The 22,788-nt window shown below is 32.7% G+C and overlaps 1 protein-coding gene across 26 annotated transcripts in view; it reads left to right on the forward strand.

Moving 5' to 3' along the window:
• The window catches only part of LOC143223107 (uncharacterized), a 59,097-nt gene extending 37,550 nt beyond the window's left edge, over positions 1–21,547 (forward strand). For 16 of the 26 annotated variants that reach the window (XM_076450566.1, XM_076450572.1, XM_076450573.1 and 13 more), the window contains 2 exons: positions 5,009–10,050; positions 11,778–14,808. In XM_076450566.1, coding sequence (XP_076306681.1) covers positions 5,009–9,138 — 4,130 coding nt within the window. In that variant the 3' untranslated portion in view covers positions 9,139–10,050; positions 11,778–14,808. Of the gene's footprint in view, positions 1–5,008; positions 10,051–11,777; positions 14,809–14,884; positions 18,441–18,970; positions 19,093–19,216; positions 19,356–19,512 lie in introns of those variants that run through there. The other 10 variants (XR_013012660.1, XR_013012666.1, XR_013012661.1 and 7 more) reach the window with 6 other exon arrangements.
• Positions 21,548–22,788: the final 1,241 nt, after the last annotated feature.

A 22,788-nucleotide genomic window follows, 5' to 3' on the forward strand; every position in this document is an offset into this window, starting at 1 on the left:
TACACTTTTAAATTTTGATGAATTCTTCTTTTCTATAAATTTTGAAGTTCATGTTACCACTTTGGTGTCACACCAGTGTCTAATGTTATTTCTCAGGTTTCTGGTACCAGCAACTCAATGGTATATTCATCTTTTATTTACCAGGAGATTTGATATTACTTGGACCAGTCTTTGTCTACAGATCTCATTCCAGTTCCACCCAAACAGACTGAGCCTGTTCAGAGTGACGAGTACTTACAATGTCTGTTTCTGTCTCCTGATTTTGCCATCCTTTCCATCCCCCTTGTGAAGAATTAGTTGGACCTAACAAGGTCTTTTTGGATCTTGTTTTTCAGGTGTATGATGTTTTATCCATTTTCTACTATTTCTTATGAGCCTTGCCCTTCCTTACTCCATGACCAGTATTCCCATCCCTTTTTGGTTTTTCTTTCCTCCCCTAATATTTGGATTCATGCTGATCAGTATATGTCACAATTATTAAGTGATGGAGTTAGCATGTCTCGTATCCCTTGTGTTTCTCCTTTCATGCTGTTATGCTGATTGTCCCTTGTTGGTTGTTAAGTTATACATTGTCTGTTTGGAGGATGGCTCCCAAATAACCTGTCAGGCTGTCCCATGCCCAGTATTTTGCCTGTGTCTTACCCTCACATGTATTTAATGGTATCTTTATTTTCTACATCTTCTCTCTAAGGATTTCCACAGAAATTCTGAGTGTTTTCACATACACTTTATCACCTTATGTATCTTCTTTATCTGGAATATTCCTTCCTTCCATTTCTCATCTTTACACTTGACAAGAACCAGGTAAGTTTCTGTGTCCTATAAAGGTTCTTCTGTGTTATATTGCTCATATGGCTTCTTTCTGTAGTACCCATTTCCAACTCTCTTATCTCCTGGCAGTCTTCCTCCCTTTGTGATCTTTCACCTTCGGCACTTACTAATTGGGCATGACCTTTGATCTGATTAGCTTATTTCTCTTTGCATTCTTCTAAGTGTCTTTTTATCAGATTAGACACCTCACCTTTTTTCTTGTTTCTTGCCTTTGTTGTCTACTAGAGGAAATTCTACACTCAGACATGTCAACCACGGCCAGTACTTTTATTTCCATCATATTGCAATTTCTTTTTCATCTAGTTCTCATTTTCCACATTTGGCCATTCTTTAGACTTCATTGTGACTCTAACTGGTTTGTTTCTATTTATACTTTTCTTTTACGGGGTTTTCATCTCATTCATCATTATATGGATCCTGCACTGTAGTGAATAGTGACTGACCAGGTATTCTTTAACATAGTACAACCATGTTGACTTGTGCTTTCTGTTTCATGGCTTTACAATGCTTATCATTGAGATGGAGTGTTCCTCAAAGTTGCTTGTAGGTGAATAACCCTGTGATATTTTGCTTCATAATCATGCATATTTCACACCATAACATCCATGGACTTCACTGATAAAGCAGAAGGAGATTGCTGCCCATCACAGCTGTGCCTGTAGTGAATAGACTTGGTTTGAATAGTCTGCTTTTCAAAATAGTGTTTTATGGTCATCCATTGTCTTAGGGTTTTGAATTTAGAAAAGAATCAGTCAACATAAGTCCTCCTACATGTTTTGAGTTTTATATCTTCTTCCATTAATTTCCTCCATGTGTGTTGTGGGTCACAAACATAGTACATGGGATTGTTACAGGTCTGTCTTTCTGGATGTTCCTCATCATGTCTTAATACAGGGATGTTATTGCCTTTTAGTTAGTTCAGGTAAGTTCTTGGTTGGGAGTTGATTGCATGCAATATACATCCTTTCAGTATTTGATGCCAGGTACCTGATTCAATAACTCCATGCTAATACTTGTGGTATTACTTGGAGACAGTGTGATTCTCAATTCCTCAGTCTCTTTGGCTTAAGGTGAAGACGGTGTGATTCTCAATTTCTCAGTCTCTTTGGCTTAAGGTGAAGACGGTGTGATTCTCAATTCCTCAGTCTCTTTGGCTTAAGGTGAAGACGGTGTGATTCTCATTTCCTCAGTCTCTTTGGTTTAAGGTGAAGACGGTGTGATTCTCATTTCCTCAGTCTCTTTGGTTTAAGGTGAAGACGGTGTGATTCTCATTTCCTCAGTCTCTTTGGTTTAAGGTGAAGACAGTGTGAAAATCATTCCTCCCCTGTGTGAATGTTCATTCCTGGCAGCATGAGTTTTGGACAAAATTGACTTACAAAGTAAGATCCATTGCACTTTAGCCACTTTACACATGTGGACATATTATCCATTGTTTTACCCACTTTTATGTTTGGGATAGTTATGTTAATTTTATATGATTCATAAAACAATCGTGACACAGTTCTCTCTCACCTAGATGTGTTCCTCTTCTTTACTACCCTTTATTATTTCCACATTTCACAGTGAGGCAAAAAGTATACTTGGATAAGAAGTGATGCAATTCCTCTCATCGAATCTTCAGATCTGACTCTCATTTCCAGAGGTATCCTATGGATTATTTTGGGGTGTACATTTTTTTTATTTCCTTGCACTGGTCTCTCCTCTAATCAGTATGGAATTCAAGCTATTTTTGTGAGCAGAAATAAGTGCCATGTTGGAAGCTATAATTTTCCTTTACTGAAAATATATTTTCAATAAATGTTTATCCTCCTCTCCTGCTTCCCATCCTTGCTCCCCACTTTCTTTCAGTGCTTATGTCAACTGTCAAACTTTGAAGTGATAGTTCAGCAAAGGAATATAGAGGGAGACACATGAACCACACGTGCTTGTCTTGCTCCTTCTAGTGAAGTGATGCATGGGGATTTGAATGAGAGACACATAGGGATCATTGAATTCCAGTAGGGGAGAGCAGAAAGCTTGTTTCATGCATATAGAGGGCAGCATTGAGGAAGAATATCTATCTTTGTGAAAGGTGGTAAGTACCTAATGGAAATACATTTTCAGTATAGGAAAATTACAATTTTAAAATTATGATATTTAATTTTTTTAATTAAAAGTATTAAAAAATACCTAAATGTTGATTTTTGTGTGTCATGTGGCATGTTGAATTCAGCACTTGTTCACATTAGAAATTTGTGATGTCAAAATACAAAGTCTATAGTTTAGTACAAATTAGGAACTTAAATAACCAATACTGACAAGTCAGAAAGTAAAATAAGAACCTTTTTTCTTTGATGAAATGTTGCTTATGTACTGAATCAAGCACAGTGACCCTGCTCACCTCTTTCCATTTTTGAAAACATTCTCTTATATCCACTTACTTCTGTCTATGGCATGTGAATAACCAACCAAAAGTTCAGAATGTGTATTTAGTGGCTTCCTCAACCATTTTCAAGTATTGCAACATCATTTTAAGCTTTCAATACAAAATTCCAAGCTGCTAAGTTAGGCCTTCAATCTGCTTGAAGTTTTTTTATTCTTTTTAGACCCAAATACAACTTAGTTAGTAAACATGAAAAATTATAGTGGCAATCTGTGATATTGATGTAGTTTGGTTATTTCAAATGTATATATAAAACCTAAAAGTAATTTCATTTCACATTTTCCATGTGTGAAACTTTATAAGACTTGGCAACCTACATCAAGCAGCAAATTAGTACAAAGGTCATAACTAGAAGAGATAATTGTTTTTTCTTTGTTTACTGTTCTATGTTTTAAGAAAAATGTTTAATAGCTTATTTTTAATTAATAATAATGTATATTCATATATAATGTATAATAATTGATATATGACTGTATTATAGATAGACTGTAAGATAGATAACCTTGTAAAGACTGAAGGTCAATTTTATGTTATTGGATAAGGTAACATGAATGTACGTGTATTGTCATTGTAATCTTCTGTACTGTTAGCTAGACATAACTGAAAGGTCAATATAACAAAAATAATAAATATGTGTAAATGTATAATGTTATTTAATCTAAAGATTTTCGTTTTTGTGTTCCAATTTTTTATGGTGACTGCAAGATTGGTTAAATTGTCCAAACCTGTACAGAGATTCATTAGTGAAAAAAATTGATAAAATATAAATTGTTTTCTTCAGAAATGTTTAATTACTTTGATGCATTTGAAAATTTTCTAATGCATAAAACTATTTGCAATCCTAAAATGAAAATTACTTTGCATGTTGGATAGACAACATGCAGAAAAAAAAAAGGCATAAGAAAAACATTACTTAACAAACCTCGAGACATAACTGAAAACTTTGATATTTTGGATATGAAAGCTTTGTAAGGTTTGTTGATAATCTGCCAGATTTTGTGAACATACACTTTCTAATTTAAAAGTTATGACATAAAAACTATAACAATTACAAAATGGCTACTAAGTCAGTACCAGGACCAAGCCCACACTGAAAGAGTTAAAGGATATTTTATGATTTTGTTTCTCAAAATTTTGAAAAAAAAAAATCAAAGAAAGCATATAGACTTACTTACATTTTAATAATTGTTTATATTGCTTTATATGGTATTTTTAAGTTTTTTTTATTAATTTGCTTAAATTATATCAGTTTTAAGAATTCTGGAAACTTGAGTGTGGATTTTGCAAAAAGTTAAAATTTCTCGTAAAATATGTGAACTGTGCTAATAAAAGTGCAGATGGAACTCTAATATTATTTTAATTATTGTTTCTATAAACCACTCCTTTTTTAAGGTTAAAATAACTTGTATGGGAAAAATCAAAATTTTGCTAAATGAGTTTTTTTTTAAGCTATTACTATAAAATATATGATTAGATATCAATTTTTAAATATGTTTATTCCATATTTGTAAGATTATTGTTATCTGGACCTGCTATTTGTGTTTTTCAGTTTTATATGCTTTCTGGAATATGTCACTGAATGGTTAAACCATAAAATAATTTGCTGTATTTTAAGTAAAATGGTATATATGCAAAGCAGAATCATAACGAACAATGAAATTTATTTGTGTGTGTGTTATTTGTAGATTTATTTATGTTGGATTTTGTTTTGAATCATTAACTTATGAATTGTACTTTTGTTTTTTGTCTTTCTAGAAGTACATGCACTAGATCTTTCCTTAGTAGGCAAGAAAAATCTAAATGAAAATGATTCACTTGCCCTGACCAGTAAGGATCTACTCTCTTCTAAAACTTGTCAACAGAGACCTAAGTCTACTTCTAATAAACTGACTAAAGTAGAGGCATCAGGTGATGATTCCAACTCTGTCTCATTGGATGAATCTGGGGGCTCTGGCTTAGTGACTGATAATAAAACCTGCCCTGTAAAGAATGAGAAAATAGAATCACTTTCAAATATGAGTAAAGAAAGTTTCTCTGGTATCCAGAATACGTTAGACCAGGATTTGAAAAAGAAAACCATACAGGATAAAAAAAGTGAAATTCAACAAATATTTTTATATAATGAGAATGAGTGTTTCAGTATTGATAGAAATGAGACAGGACAGTTTGTTTCAGAAAGTTTAAGTGGTAATAATACCCTCGACAAGCAGATGTTAGACCAGCATGTTTCAGAGTCTTCAAATCAAGAAACTTCTCTAACTAAGAATGAATTTAATCAGTCTGTCCCAAAAATTATAGAAAAGGGTGATTTTGTTCCCCAAAATGAGTTAGAACAGCCTATTCAAGAACACAAAAATGATTCATATCCCAAAAGTGACTCAAGTGAGCCTGTACCAAAAAGTGACCAAGGTATAGTGTTTTCTGCCAAAATTAAACACCATGCTGATGTAAAGAATAAGAAAAATAATGCTTCATTTACTACATCTGGACATTCAGTTCCACAAAGTAAGAAATTATTTGTTACTCCTACTAAGACAAATCATTCTGTCACTAACAATAGCAAAGAAAATCTGACAGTCAACAAGGCAAGTGATGAAACAGCAAAAGAAACAATAGGGAAGAAAAAGGAATATCAATTCCACATGCAGCCAGAACATACAGTAGATGGTAAACAAGGAAAGAAGCAGTACAAGTGTGACATATGTGCAGGAATTTACCGACATGCTTTCAGTCTGAAAAGGCACTTCTTGAGGAACCACATCAATTATAAGTACTTGTCAGATTCAGATATTGCAAACTGTAATATAAATGTTAATTCTTTGAAAGAAGATCAAAAGACATCTGCTGAAAAATTGGTGAATCAGAAAATTGAAATGTTGGGAAGTGAAGAAAACAAGGAGAGTGTGGTTTCAACTTCAGAAGATATGGTTGGATTGTATCGTTGTCACTTATGCCGACAGTTATTCGATACTAGAGGTGACCTTAAAAGTCATGTCACTAACCACCCAGCAGTTCCTAGTCAGAAAAGTTTCTCGTGCCCTGATTGTGATATGACATTCACACACAAGCAGAACTTGGTGCGTCATTCATCTGTTCATGCTGAAGTTAAAGCTTTTGAATGTAGTTTCTGTTTCAAAAAGTTCCGTACAGCTGAAAAGTTGCAGAAACATGAGACCTTACACAAAGGAGGAAAGACAGTAATTTGTAATTATTGTAATGGTTTGTTTGCTTTGGAAAAATCATTAAAAAAACACATCATGAAGTTCCACAAAGAACATATATTTTCATGTGATAAGTGCCCAAGAAATTTCACAACCAAAATCTCACTTGAGAAACATCAAAATGTAAAACATAATGCAAACACTTCATTAGAGCAGTCTCTAAACATTGGTAGTGAAGAGATATCAGAAGGTGGAGAGAACAGAAATGTTAAAATTGATTCTGAACATAATATTGAAAACCTATTAGTGAATACTTCTATGACAGGGATTCAAGTGTCTTGCACCGTTTGTAAAAAACAGTTCAGTTCATATGTAAATATGTGTCGCCATCGACGTCTTGCTCATCAGTATATCCCAAGAGGAAAACAGTGCAAGAATAAGTATGGAAAACCTATTGTGCAGAATTCTAGTGCCTTGCAAGATAGTAATTGTGGGCTTTCTGAAGCAGAGTTTTTCTTGACAATAGCTGAAAAAATTTCAGAGAACCTAATCCATTTTGTAGATGGAAAATCTTCACAAATTCATGATGGTGCTAAGAAGTCTCCCAGCAAATATAAAATGGCTTTGAAAAACAAAGTGTTATGGACAAACTACAATTTTCCTTCGGGTTTTGACTTTAGTAGAAATGAAGAAGTTTCAGAAGAGATTGACAAATCACAACCAAGGAGAACAGAACCAGAAATACTTTCTGAAGAATGCAACATTTTAAAAGCTATTGGATTGAAACAGGAGTGTGATGAATTGGGAGAAGGAAATGAAGTATCTAGAATGGATAACTTCTCAGAAGAATCTGGGCCAATATCAGATGAGGAAGTTGTGTTAAACAAAAGTGAAACACAAGAGATAACTGAATCTTCAGTGAAAAGTAATGTTGTAGAAGGAAATATCATATACATATGTAAAACCTGTGGGGAGAGATTTGCTTCCTTGAAAATAATAGAAGATCATAAGCTAAACAACCATCCAAATGTTTTCTGCACACATATTGAAGTTGAAGGAGAGAAGGAAATTCCTCCTGAAATTTGCTATCACCTATGTAGCCCTGTAGGAAAACTGAGAAGCTGTGTAGTCCCACCCTTAACATCCACAGATAACTCCAAACTTCACTGTACTAAGTGTCAAGAGACATTTGACTCTGTTCCAGATCTTCATCTCCACATCTTAGAGTGTGGTGGAGACAAGAGTTTTATTAAGTATAGTCAAAAAATTAATAAACTATATAAAAACAAAATTAGGAAGAGGAGAAAGTATGGAAAAGGCATCCAGACATATCTTGATGAATATATTTGTACATCAAGTTATCAAAAAAAGCACAAAAAGATTGAAAAGTCCAAGAAACCTATGTGGGAACTAAGATATGCTAAAAAATCATCTCAACAACTGAAAACAATAAGCAGTGACCAGAATGATATATTTACATGTGATGGTTGTGATATAAAGTTTAATTACTTTGCAGCATTCCAGAGACATAAGCGAGGATGTCCATTAAAAATTGCACTAGAAGTAAACAGCACAGATTCAAATTTATCTTTAAGTAATACCAAAACATTAAGCCAAAGGCACAGTTGTCGTCGCTGTGGCAGAAGGTTCACCTATTTAGCTAGACTTAAAAAACATATCAAAAACAAATGTTATGGGAAGAAGAAACAGGAATCTGTTGGTCCTGCTGTTACTGAGGTTAGAACAAAGACTTCAGAAAGTGATATTGTGAACAAAACTGAAACAAGTACAGCAGACGTTTTCTTAGAGGAATGTGACCAGATAGCTTCAGAGGATAAGAACACTGCAGATAAAGAATGCAAAACTAATCAGGAAGTTAATGAACTACAACATAAAGCGAGCGAGTTAAATACAACTAAAGACCCGGGTGTTGAATCGGTAGTTTCTGAAAATGATTCTCACCAAGAAAAATGCCTGGAGTCTGTTCACCCTGAGACAGATATTTTAAAGACATCAATTGCTCTAGCTACTGATTCCTTACCTGTTTTGTCAACTTGTGAAAATATTAGAAAATCTTCACGAAGATGTAAAAAGTCTGTTCCTGTTGAGCAGCCAAAGATATCTCCAAGAAGAATTAAAGCAAAAAAGATAGAACAGGAGCAGTCTGATTCTTCTTCTTTTCAAAATAGTGAAACAAGGGACTTGGAAAGCTTTGATACCTCAAATAAGGACCCTAATCCCAAAAATATACTTGGAAATGTTGATAAATCCCATGAGAAAGAACTTGTTTCAGAGGGTTCAACTATAAATTGTGACACACTCATTTCAGAGAATTTAAATTCCACAGATCATCAAACATTCATTGAAAAATCAGTTGGGGACTCTGTTCTTTCTGTTAATGAGAAACCATATTCTGAGAAGTTGGATAATAACAATACAGCATTAGAGGTGAACTTAAAGACAGAACCTCCATCTTTACCTAGTCTAAATCCTTCACCTCCAGTGACATTGCACTCAACTCCAAAACTTTACCTGCCCATCAAACCAGCATCTGCAACCTCAATAAATCAAACGCACAAATGTTCTGTTTGTCGACACATTTTCCTACTTGGCAAACTACAGGAAACACATCAGAGATGTCTGTCCAGCTGCAAAAGAAATGGAAGAAAAGAAAGATTTGAATCTGTTGAATTTGCAAGGGAAAAAAGAAACAGAATTTGGTAGTGGCGTAAGTTCTTCAACCTTATCTGTGCGTGGGCAGATACAGAATTCTGTCCTAGGAATTCTTAGAGCACAAACAAAGCAACAGGAAATGATGAGTATATCGAAAGAAGAGCAGAAGTCAACAACTTCACCACCGCTTCCATACTTTTTCATGTAATATTTGTCACAAAATATTTTTTTCTTTCCTTAAATTACTCCAACACAGTATGTCACACAAGCTGTCTGTGGAGGCAGAGGAGGATAATAATGGCTTACCTAAAAATATACAAGATAATTTGATCAGCTCTTTGCATGATAGTGACCAAAAATCAGAAGACAGTACTCAATTAGATAGCAGTAAAATTTCCAGTCTCAGCAGTTCTGTTGAAAAAGACAGAAGGTCACAAGTAGAGTCTGTTAATGGTGAGATATCAGCAGGGACAAGTAGTGACAGTATGAGTCAGGAAAATGTTCATGATGTTCAGGATCCAACTGTAGTAGACACAACTACCTCAGAGAATACCAGTTCTCTTTCAACAGTCAGTTGTGAACCTCTTGAAGTCAAGGCACAAAACAGTGGTGAAGGTAGGTTGAGGAGAATCTCACCAGGAAGACCACCAGGGTCCAAGAAGAATAAGGGAAAAACTGTTGTTGCAAGTACTAGTAAAAGAAAACTCTCCTTGAGTAAAGATGACAAACAAGAAGAAACTGCTAGTGTTCAGGAAAGTTCTTTAACAGGACCTTCATCTAAAAGACTAAGAAAATCAGCTAGGAATAAGTAGAGCTATACCTGGTGGCAGCTTCAGTTCCCCCTACCTGGTATCACTTGGTTTCACATATAAAAATAAAAGACCCCACCAAAAGGATGTTAGTAACTAGTCAGTTTCTGATGGCTTGTGTGTGTGTAGATTGCATTCAGAGGATAAATATGTGGTGATTTATAGATTTTTCTTCCAATTTATGTATATAATTATAAATAATATTAACCACTAAACTAGGCACATCCAAGACTAGTTTTAATAGGAAATTACATTATGTGCCTTATTAAAAACTTTTTCCAAGTCTTTACCTCAAGTGTTTTATGTCTGTGGAAGAGCAGTGAAATACAAACTTGCGCTAGTGTAATGAAACATTATATATAGCAGAGTGGTAGTTTGGCACATAATATTTTTTGTCACTTATTAATTGATCTTCATAAATAAAATTCAATAAAATGGTGGGTATCATTTCCTACTCTCTAAGATAAGTACTAGAGTTTTGGAGCCACTGCTAAAATCCTAGTACTCTGGCATAATAAATTTGAAATGAAATTGTGGGCATTTCTTTGAAACTTTTTTTTTAAAAGAAAACTTGGATCTCATCTCAAAGTTCTAGTATTGTGTGTTTCAGTTTATATTGTGAAGTAAGTCACTTGTTAGTTAAATCAACATAGTGAGTCAAACTTAACATATTTAAGCCAAATCTTTAAAGTGTTGCAGAAAGAAAAGCTTAATGCATTGCATAGAAGTCAGTGTGTACACAGGAGTTAAGTTATTGTAAATTTTAGTTGTTTTTTAAATCAAAATCAAGATATTCTGATTCAATGATATATAAGAAAACTAGGTTTATTAGACAGGAACATAATGTAACTTAACTGGATTAATAAATAGACAGAAACACCAAGACAAAGAAAACACAATGGCACTAAGTACTTCAGAGAATAGTAATTTCTCTAAATTGTTCAATACATAATTAAGTGCCAGTAACTTGGATTTTAACTATGCCTTCAGGTTTATAGGGTATGTTTGTTTTCTTTACCATGAAATAATTGATAAATATATTAAAATTATGTTTATATTTTATTAAATAGAAAATCATGATATTTTAAGAAATAGTTACAAGGATGTATAATAGTCACAAGTGAATGATAAATTTAAAATCTTACTATGGTTTTAAGAAGTTGGTCAATTTTAATTTTTTGGTAAGCTAATCCAAATATGAGAATCACTTTTTTTCATTCTAAAAGTCTCAAAGACTTTATTTATTATTGATTAGAAAGATTAGCTTCACATCTCTCTCTCTCTCTCTCTGATATTCAAGTTACTCAGAGTACTAAAGAACTTGTGCTTGGAAAGTTTGCTAGTGATTCTATATACATTCAAAAATATTAACACCTTTGCTTTTGGTGTATGTCATGTTTTATGCAGGCTTTTTTTTTAATATTCATGTTGATTATTGCATCATTTATGACCATGTATTTGCATATGGAATTGGTGGCTTGTGTAGGATTCATTAAGGTGGATGTAGGTGATAGTATGTCTTCTTCATGATAGACACTGTTAGGGCAGACTACCTAAGGTAGATAGTAAGGTAGACGTGGTTTATGTAGGTTTCATAATAGTGTATATATTTATTTGTTTATATTTAATTTAGTTTGAAATGTTACTTTGTGCATAATTTACTGAGTTTAAGGTGCTGCTTTTATACCCTGTTCTAAATATTTTTGTGATTAACAATTTTCAAATAATTGTTACCATTGTAATGTTGTAGAGATGCTGTGTTTATCTGTTTAAGTTAAGCACAAGATAGCACATACATGTAATAATACTTATTGTAAACAATTGTTTAAAATAATGCTCAAGAAACTAATCATCTTAATAAATAAATGTAAATATTAATAGATACGTTTGTTGATGAAATGAGAAGAAATTAATAGGAAAATGCTGTGATGAAGTGAAAGGTAAATGTAAGTATGACAAGTTACATAAGATGTCTGCTTTATGTGTCTTTTGCATAAGATGTCTGCTTTATATCTCTTACAAATGTATCCAACAAGCAATACCAAATTTCTTTTTTCTATTAGTGTTAAATTTTTTTTTACACAGATAGTGAAAGACAATCTGTGATTAAATAACATAAAAGGCTCTTAGTCCATGCCTATAGAACCTGAATTCTTGCTGATGTGTTAAGGAAAATTTTCTAAAGTTGTTTAAAATGATCTGTGTACATATTAAAAAAAAAAAAGATTAGTGTTGGCAGTCCACAAATTAGGCTAACAAGTTGCTTTGGAAGCATTGAAAATGAATGTGGCAGACATTGCACAGTTTCATGTTTAAAAAAAGTTGCAAGTAATTTATTTCAAAACTCAACTGATACTGTTTTGGTATATAGCAAGTATAGAAAATATTATTGATACTATATTGATTTGAAACAGTATTTACAGGTATTGAAGGTCCAATAAGTTCTGTTATGAGAGTTGTAAACTGCACTTGTACTGATATATAACAGGAGTGTGAAAAGTGACAGTTGTACTAATGTAAAGCACAAGCTCCAGGTATTGGGAGATTAATAGGTGCTTTAATGTCTAACAAAATTAGTAACTGTTTATTTAGAGTTTGATTGTTACTGTAGTCTTTATCTAAAACTAATTAACCCATTGTCTTAACTTGTTATATTTTTTTGAAAAGCTATTCATAATCAATTTGAGTATTTATAAATCATTATATAAGCTTACTATCTTATAATGCAAAGATATTTTGTATTATTTACTGAGTTGCTTTCAAAAGTATATATGCAAGTTGAAATTTAAAGAAAACAATAGCAAGCAATGGGTGAGTTTGCTTATGAAAAAAGATGTTTTCACTAAACATCTGTACTCGTTAGTTTATAGAATTCTGTTCATATTTTCTGAATGGACTTCCAGTTTTATTGTGTGTTAAAAAATTTAAAATATTTAAAACAAATTGATATATGTGGAACATGTTAAGTGCATTATTCTGTACTTGTAACACTATACCATCAGAATTGGATTAGGAGTGCTTAGGATTTGAAGTGCTGTTGAAATGGTTTATTTGAACATATATATATATGTTACTAGATTGTAGAAGTACATACACGGTAATAGTAATCTTTTATTTTACAAAGTATATTCTCAAAGTTAAACATTTGTGGTAAAGTTTTAAAATATTATTTGTTTTTAATGTACGTAAATTTGGGATTTTGGTATTGGTAATGTTGCTCTGTGAAGAAAGTGTGATTCAACAGTGCAGCTGTGTTAAAATTTGTACTTTTGTGAATGTGACAGGCAGCCAGTAAAATAAGGAAGAAAATTCTTGTTCCACAGAGAAGTAAATAATAAGACAAAAAAACATTCTCCATATGATAGCCTGTTTACATAAAATGACATTTCAACTTTACCATGTCAGAAAGTTGAAATTAGTACTTTTTCAGGATTTTGGTAGATGCTTTGTAATTGTGAGTTTTTTTTTATATATATATGGATATAAATTTTAAGTTATAAACAAATTATCACATAATTCCTTAAAAATGGTTCTTAGATTAGACATTTTTCACCAGGAAAACCTTAATGTGTGTGATATCCAGATGATTATGTATGTGGATTAAATGGTACTCATCTAATTTATATATGTATTACAAACATGAAAGTTAACTGCACAATATTTAAGTGTATTATGCATAAATTTGTCCACAGTAATTTTCTAGTTAAGAATGCATGAAATCAATACATTTCCAGACATTCTTTCCGTGAAAGCAATTGTATGTCATGTGCCAGATTTTCTGTTAACTTTGCAGAGTTTGTTAAATAATGTTCATAAGTGAAAAGCAATGAAAATAAGTTCATGTTCAAACTGAAAAAACAGTATTACACTACTTTTTAAAATAGGATAGCTCATGCTTTAACTCCAAAACAAAATTTATTCCTGTTTGTAGTACAAAGCAGTAAGACATACTCTCACTTCAGATCTGTAGTTAACAAATTGTGGTTTTTATTTCAAAGCAGTATGATAGATTTCTGTGTAACCTTCAATGATTTTAAAAGCAAATCACTTGGTAACAAGATAATGTTGCTTGTACTACATATAACATGCTACTTAAGCCTCTGACAATTAATTCATTAAGACATGTACTTACAGTTAGTGCCTAACACTTCTTAAATATTCTAAGCAATACAAGTTGACCCATATAGTAACTGCAGAAGAATATATATATTTTGCAAGTTTGGATTTATAATTCATGTAATTGTGTACAACAACATTGTATTATTCAGTGAATGCAAATGAGAAATGTTTTGTACATGATATGAAGATGAATGATTACATGAAGAGTACATTAAAGGTTTGAGTACCTGAGATAGTTTTTTTTTTACCTTTTAGTTAATTTGATGCTTAAAAATTAGACAGTAAACAAGTTGAAAGAAAGCATCCAGGTTTTAAATGTAACTCTTTTATTTTTTTTAAAATATCAACATGTGATTTTTATATTATTTTCTTAAACTTGATGTACTGTGTGTTAGCTTAACTTGCCTTTCTGGTTGTTGTTGTAGACCAGTTCCATTTATATCATTTTTGTGTGTGTGTGTGTGTGTGTGTGTGAGTGTGTGCATGTGCTAACTGTATGGTATAACAAGGAAATATTAAGGGACCTTTTTCTGTATAGTAATCTTGCTTCTATATCGAAGCATATTTTAGAATTCCAGTATTTACAGTAAAGTATGCACAGGTCTGTAAAATAAATAATAAAAAGATTAGGTTTGTTTAAATAAGAATTTGAGTGTTGTAGTTATCCATAAAGAATTGTTTTGAATGTTTTATATATGGAAAAGATGTCATAAATTGTGTGTAGAGTTCTATCTTTGATTCTTTGCCATTTTTGTAATACATGGCAGCAATAAATTGTTTTATGAATTTTGAATTGCGTTTTCTGTTGAGAAGAAAGCATTCATACATAGATAACAGGTTTTTTTATTGTTTTTTTTTCTGTTGAGAAGAAAGCATTCGTACGTAGGTAACAAGATTTCTTTATCCAGAAGTGTGAACAGAAAAGGCTGTAAACAACTTTTCTTCTTGCAATATTTTTTATACTAGATTTTAAGGAACAACTCAAGATCAGTGGTCTCAGTACCTGAAGACATCCGTTGATTAAACTTTAAGGTGTATTAGGAAATAAAATCTTTTAATAAATTAATCCGCAGTAATTTCCAGTGTACCAAGCAAGTTATAATGGTAATCCTACTTGATAGTGTTTTTGTTTTATCTGTGTAAAAATCATTTAAGTTAGACTTACAGTTATTATTTTTAGCATCATAGTACAGTATAGTTATTTTTTACAGTGTTCAGTGTTTCTTGATTATGTTAATTAATAAATATGAACATAATCACAGATATTTATTTGACTAGTTGTTTAAACTGTAAAAAGCTAACTGAGACAGGCTTGCTACTTGAGTAAATTAAAGTAGGGTTTGGTTTCCGTGTGGAAATCTCCACTTGAACCTGACATTAAAAAGTAGGTTATTGTGATTTTAATATATATATTTATATATTACATAATTATTAGTAGGTGCTAGCAGATCGATTGTTTAACTTAGTGATAGAATCTGGTGTACGAGAGGTCTGGGGTTCAATCCTTATCTTAAAAAAATTTCCACAACAGTATTTTTACTCATGAATTAAAGCTTGAACACTTTGTTTTCAACTTTCTTACTAGGCTGATGCTCAGTGGTGGCTTTTATATGAGTGATTCCTTTTGGCACTCGACATGTAATCAGAGTGTTGCGGGTACAAATCCCTGTCACACCAAACATGCTCGACCGTTATAATGTGACGGTCAGCCCACTATTCGTTGGTAAAATAGTAGTTCAAGAGTTGTTGGTGGGTGGTGATAGCTATCCGCCTTCTCTTTAGTCTTATCCTACAAAATTAGGGGCAGCTAGCGCAGATAGCCCGCGAGTAGTTTTGCGCGAAATTCAAAACAAACTAAACATTGTGGAAAGGTGGTGTTTTCCAGAGCCCACCTTCTCGGTCATTACAGTTATGACAACTCAGTCTATAGGTTTGTTAAACGTAATAGATAACTACGTAATTTTTCTACATGTAGTCGAATCTATGCTGAGTTTATAAAGGAATAAATATTGAAAACCTGATTCGTTACACTTGATATTTCAAAATATTCTATCCGTAGTAACGTTCAGTATACATTATTATATCTGCTTAGTGAATACACTTTAAACATAGGAGTGTCCGCGTAAATTAAAGAGTCTGACTGAAATAAATTATTTTTGGACTTATAATTTGCGTAACTTTTTTCATTATTATTCATAAATATATTCACACACAATAATACTTTGTTTTTCATTTAAGGAATAGACTTTTTAATATCTATTTTATTGTTATGTGTAGTACTCTAAGGTAGGCAAAAATAATTTCTATATGTCTGTTATTTAATGCATGATTGTTAAAAATGTTAAAAATAAAACTATACAGATTTTTTGGTAATTAACAGTGATAGAATGGCTTGAATCTTGGGTATGATGATTTAAACTAACAAAGAGGGATATATTTTTAAGCAAAGTCAAACGCTCAAAGAAAAATGTAAAACTAGCAGGAAAGTACTCATAGCTGTTTCTTTCGCTTCTTGTTAATTTTATGTGTAATTATTTTATTACTTGGAAGAATTGCCTTAATACTTGCTTTAATTACGATGAAATCCACATACTATGTTAGTAAAATGTAACATTCCTCTGTAAAAAAAAAAAAACAAAAAAAACGCAGTGAATACGACTCATTTAGGCTGAATTTGATATGTACAACAGCAATGGTGCACTTTAAGTACTGTAGTCTTATACTGTTTCGTATTATTGCACTTCTACTTGTTTGGTGCGACATTAGAAAGTCTTCCATTTTTACTTCATTCACTCTACAATTAATATACTTAACACCAGTCTATGTTTATCTGAGTGACTCAGCATAACGTTTTACTAGACTTGTGTGTCTATTTGACGTAAAGTACTGTTTCCCAGATGCTGTCGTTTTACTGATATGGTGACTAAAGTTGACATACAACATACGTATCACGGGATCGAAACTCGTCGTCAAACATGATTGTCCTTTTAGTCGTGTGAACGTTATACTGTGACAGTTAACTTCAGTATTAGTTGATAGAAAGTTGGCGGTGGTATTGTGCTGATAGCCTTGGTCAGTGGCTCAATATTAAAGACTGCATCAAGTAACTTTGCCACAAACAAAATTTAAGTTAACTCAGTAGTGTTATTTTATTTGATTCGGGTTGAGGTTTCACACAACGTGATGGAAGATTCGTTAAATACGTTTAAGGAAAATGTACAACACAATTATAATTTTCATATAAAATGTATATCTTTTAAAACATTCCTGTGACAGAGTTCGATATGTAATGTATAAAATACCATATTGAATGGTGGTAATTATGTTAACCTTTCTATACAGGTGATGTTACAAAGAGAAAAGGGATATGCTATTTTTTGTGTTCTTTTTTTAACGAAGTATCGTATTGTCAGAAATTAAAGAATGTTGTGACCGTTGAACTGAGTTAACTAAATCTTTAGCCTGAGGAGCCCCTTAGTGACACAGCAAATAGTCTGCATCTTATTACTTTAGAAACCGGGTTTTTTTACCATTGTTAGCCCTATTAGTCATTGTTAGCACTGTTAGCCCGTTGTATAGCTTCAGGCAATTATCATATTTTTCTTTCCAATGGAAATGACTACAAGAATTCAATCATGTAGATTGGTTAGTTCTTATGAGTCACTACAAATGGTTGGGTCTGAGTTTTTAAATGTATATGTATTTAAAGGTGAATTTTCAACAAATTTAATAATTGCCTTAGAAACTGTACTTTGGTTAGGTATAATTCCTGTGTGGTTGCCATATTTTTAAACACTTTAGTTTTTGAGTAAAAAATAACAATATGCGGGTCCTCGAACTCAGGTTCCTCTCGGTCTTTCGGGTGTTTCCGTTACGTTTTACAACTATGACGTAATTGTTGCCAAACACGCTTCGTTGCGCGCCGACCATTTTGTTCCTTTCAGTGCTGGTGTTTTATGTAAATCTATCGGTGCTTTTTCCGGATTACATACTTTGTGAGACTGTTTTTTGTCTTGATATTACTACTTTGTTTGTTTTATGATAACGTGGTTTACTGCGTTGCTTGCGGTTGTAAAAACGGTTCGGCATCGGGCAAAAGCTTCTTTTCGTTTCCGTGTAAGGAGAAGGAACCGGCAAGGTGGCGACAGTGGATGCGGATGTTCAATAGGAAGAACTGGACTCCTTCACACCATGCAAAGCTTTGTCAAGATCACTTTGAACGCTCATGTTTTGTGTCGGATCCCACTGTTTTGGATTTCGTGGGTTTAAGCCAGGCAGGTTGAGACTGGAAAAAACATCGGCAGTAAACAGGATCGTCCCCACCATCTTTCCTCATGTAGAGCTAAGGACTGATCTCAGCCTGCTGCGTACAGGTCCACCCCTCTGAAGCCATCCCTTGCCATCACGAAAAGAACAACCTTAAAGGTATGTGTGCAGTATAAAGTGATAAACAAAACTAGTATAATATAATAATTTAAAAAGTACAAGTTTTTGAAGAATGTAACTAGACATACACATTTCACATTCATGAGAGTGTTTTGCATTTGCGGCACCTGAAAGTCAGTGAAACCTTGATTTCCTAGTCTAGACAGTGGACAAATCTATCCCAAATAGAGTATATTTCAAGTTTAAAAGCTGGTAGATCATTCTGTTGATGTTTTTGTATCATTTTTAAATATGGAAAAGTTTGAAGAATTTCATTTTTGAAATTTAACATTTCAAGATAAATTGAAATAAGACTATGTCTTGAACATGTTGAAGTAATCAAGTACATGGTATGGATTTATAAAAATTGTAGACTTGTAAAAAAATCAAATATAAACTCCATAACATATTTCCATAACTCATCATAATAAAATTAATCTTAACACAGTACTTTGACATTGTCATATTAAATGTAAATCTCATAAACCTCATAAAGCATGCTGTTTTAATATATAATCTTATATCTTCAGCTTTTACAGGAAGGTGCTGCTGATGACACAGTGCCTACTTCTGTAGAGGAAGTTGTGATTCAGCCCACCCCACTGCCAAGTCTCTAGAGCTAACTCATTTGAGAGTGTCTGTTCAGACTCTTGTAAGTAGATCATGATTGTTAGATTAAACATTCATAAGTTGCAATAATTGCTGTATAATTTTATTTATATTAATTTGAAAGAATGTTATTATTTCAGTACCCAAATAAAAACCTATTTTTTTAGCCTATCCCAAGTATTCCAAAAGGGACACAGACTGGATGGTATTCTGTTTCCAGAGGTGTACAGGTATTCCCATCTAGCTTGAAGACTGTAGCTACCCAGACAGAAAATCTTTCAACAATAGATTTTGCTTGTGGTACTGGTAAGTTAGTTTGAATATGACATTTTCATTCATGATTTATCAATATTCAATAGTCAGATTAGTCTTGTTAATATTATTTTGATTATTTATTATAAACTATTGCTGGTAAACAGTACATTGTTCATATCCATGTAATTCTTTCACTGATTTTTTGCAGAATCATTACCTGCTGCTAAGAAGTCCTCTGTATCACAAGTGACAGATGCTGATGATGTTCATATGAGTGATGATGAAGGTGCTGATCCTGACTAGAACTTGTCAGATCTATGTCAAAAGTAATTGTTCTAGGTTCGTTCAGAGTAGGTTCGAATTGATATGGCGCTACTCGACACTGTTCGGAACACAAAGTCAAAACAGACTCCGCCTCTGTTTCTCCGTTTGCACTGGCCATGTTTATTTACATTCAACGCGCTTGCGTTGGCAGTTTGTTTGGCAACTATTATGTCACAGTCACTTTCCTAGCGGCAAACGGAAAAACTAAAACGTTCGGATTGCCGCTCTTATATTAGCACATATTTCTTATAAAAAAAAAAAAAATGTGAACCTGCAAAATTAATCAGTATGAGTAGTTCTTTTGACTGCAAAGTTTTCTTTTTTTGTAAAATTCATCTATAATTTAAAATACTTCACTTTGTTTTTGTTTTCATACCAAAGAGGTTATTGTTGATTTTGACAACAGTTTATGCAGGATGGACATTCTTGCTTGCTTAATATACGTTTGTTTGCCTAGAATTTCGCGCAAAGCTGCACAAGGGCTACCTGTACTAGCCGTACCTTATTTAACAGTGAAAGATTAGAGAGAGAAGACAGCTAGTCATCATCACCTACGGTCAACGGTTGGGCTACTGTTTAATCAACGAATAGTGGGATCGGTCATGAAATTATAACGCCGCCACGTCTGAAAGGGCAAACACATTTGTTGTGACGGTGATTAGAACCCGCAACCCTCAGATTATGAGAAAAACCTAACAGCACAACTAATTTATTCTCTTTATTTCAAGCAACTCCTTAAGGGAGGGTGTTGTGAACAGAAATTTTCAAACTAATATTAATAAGAAATCTATATGTTCTTAGTAAATATACATAAAAATAAACCATTAAGTGTGTGAAACGTACTAACAAAAGAAAGTAGACATCGTTAAACAAAATTACCATTTGAATTGGCTATTTATGGTCAATAAATACTTTCGAAGTTAGACTAACGGAATTAATAACACATATCGATTTTTAAATCGGAAGTTTACGTACGCACATTTCATTGATAACCTATTCTGCGTTCTGACTCGATGGTAAAGCGGAATTGACAAACATACGTTTCTCGTGCAGATTTCGGTAACTTAATTAGCAGTTTCCTCTGCCTGTATGACAACGTTTTATAACCATATATCCATGGGCGTCCGCAATGGGGCATTTACTCCCCTGGATAATTAATTTTTTTGCGTTTCCCTAGTTATAGATTTGATATTATTTTGCTCCCTCTTTAATATATCCTGTGGATGCACATGCGTACATCTTTATTTTAATATATAAATCAAAAATATGAAAATAACATTTATTAAAGTTAATTAGTCTTGCACCTTTTTATACTTAAATAGTTAATGAATAGAATTTTAATGATTAGAGTTTCAAGCATAGTGTATATCATCTCATTACTAAAGCTTCTGCTGAAATTTTTATGTAATGTTATACTTGTTTTATGTTCTTTCTTAATAGCTTTAGTTTTTATACTTAATATTTTTTCTAAAGCTCTTGCGTACATAACATGTATTTTCTGCAAATAAAAAGGAGGATAGTTGGAAGTTATAATATTTTTATTGTAACAAGGGATAACGACTGTCATGAAGAAAGGTCAATCGCCTTTTATCAATCACATTTTAGTATCTGGTGTGTAATCTGAAAAGCAATTAATTTATGAATCAGAACGTTTGATAGAAGTGGTTCTCCAAAGTATTGGAAGATTATTATTTTTTAATTGATAGTGAATGCGCAACGTTTCGTGCACGTATGATTCAGTTTTCTTTATCCTACATTAACATTGCGAGTGAAATGCGCACATGTAAAAACACGTACATATATTAAGTTAATAAATAATATTACAATGTTTCGTGAGTGTATTTAGAAAATGTACAAATGTTTCATACACATTTCTGAATAAGTATTACCACTACAGAATTCCTCTTAAAGATGGTCATTAAATACTGTTACTTCTCTTATGGTGATATCCTGAACTGTTGTTGCAGTAACTCTACGAATACATTCATCGAATCGAAAGCGAGTGAAATGTTTGTTGCAGTTTTTAACTTATCGGAATAAGATTTCTTTTTCTTTTAAAAAAAATGAAGGTCGTCAGATGTCGTTACTATTTCTTTTGTGTAACTTTTCGACATGGAGCACGAAGAGGAAATGACGTCATTGTTCTACTCGCACCAAATCTGACGTTTCACTTGACAGAATGGTAGAACATACTTCTTAAAGGTTTGAAAATCTAAATGGACTGCAACTGCATGTTGATTTATTAAAACGACAATGTTTCGACTTTTATGCAGAGGCTTCTGTATAGAAAAAGAAACGTCAGTCCTTTTAACAGGTAGCTGCAGCCCATTCAAGTTCTGAAGACTATCGCGTCTACTTTGCCCAAGTTCCGCATTAAAAAAAATATAAAAAAATAAATAAATAAACCTCTTGAATCCAGAACACATTTAAGTTAGTACGTGGTCTCAAACTCCTTTTAATTTTGTAGTTGAGGCCATTATATCGGAAATAGGGCATGTCTGGATTATTCATTTGACTTATAGTTCCATGTGGTAATAGTCCAAATTAAAACAACTTTGTTCTTTGTTCATATGCTTGCAAGTGTCTTAACGTTATGGCTTCGCTACAAAATGTGTTTAATCGCATTGTATATATAAACTGAATTTGGCAGAATCAATCTGCAGGCGTTAAAAATTATTTACAGTTTTCAAATTATTTTTATAATTAATTATTTGATTAAATTTAATATTTTTTCATTTTCTAAATGCTTTTCATTCTTTTTTAGCTTAAAAATTTATTTAAGTCTCCTATTCGATCCTCTGGTGTGATAATGGTAATTTACCAACTTACAACTGTGTCCCCCAGTGGACACAGAAGATAGCCCATAATATGGGTTTGCTCTAAAACAAAATCAATAATGTGCGGATCTAATAGGGTAGTTTTTTTTATTGCCGCTTGATTTTTATTTTGTTTCAGTATTTCAATTGGTTTTAAAATATTGATTTTTTTTTTTTATCTAAGTAAATTTTGTTATAGTGGGACTGGGAATCTAAACTTGATTAATCCAACACTGCCAATGGATAATTTAGAAGTGATAGACGAATGGGAAGGCAGTTAGTCAACACCACCCATTACCATCTCTTAAGTTTTTTTTTACCAATAAAAAGCAGGATTGACCATA

This window comes from Tachypleus tridentatus, chromosome 8 (genome assembly GCF_004210375.1).
Source record: "Tachypleus tridentatus isolate NWPU-2018 chromosome 8, ASM421037v1, whole genome shotgun sequence".
Taxonomy (NCBI): Eukaryota; Metazoa; Arthropoda; class Merostomata; order Xiphosura; family Limulidae; genus Tachypleus; species Tachypleus tridentatus.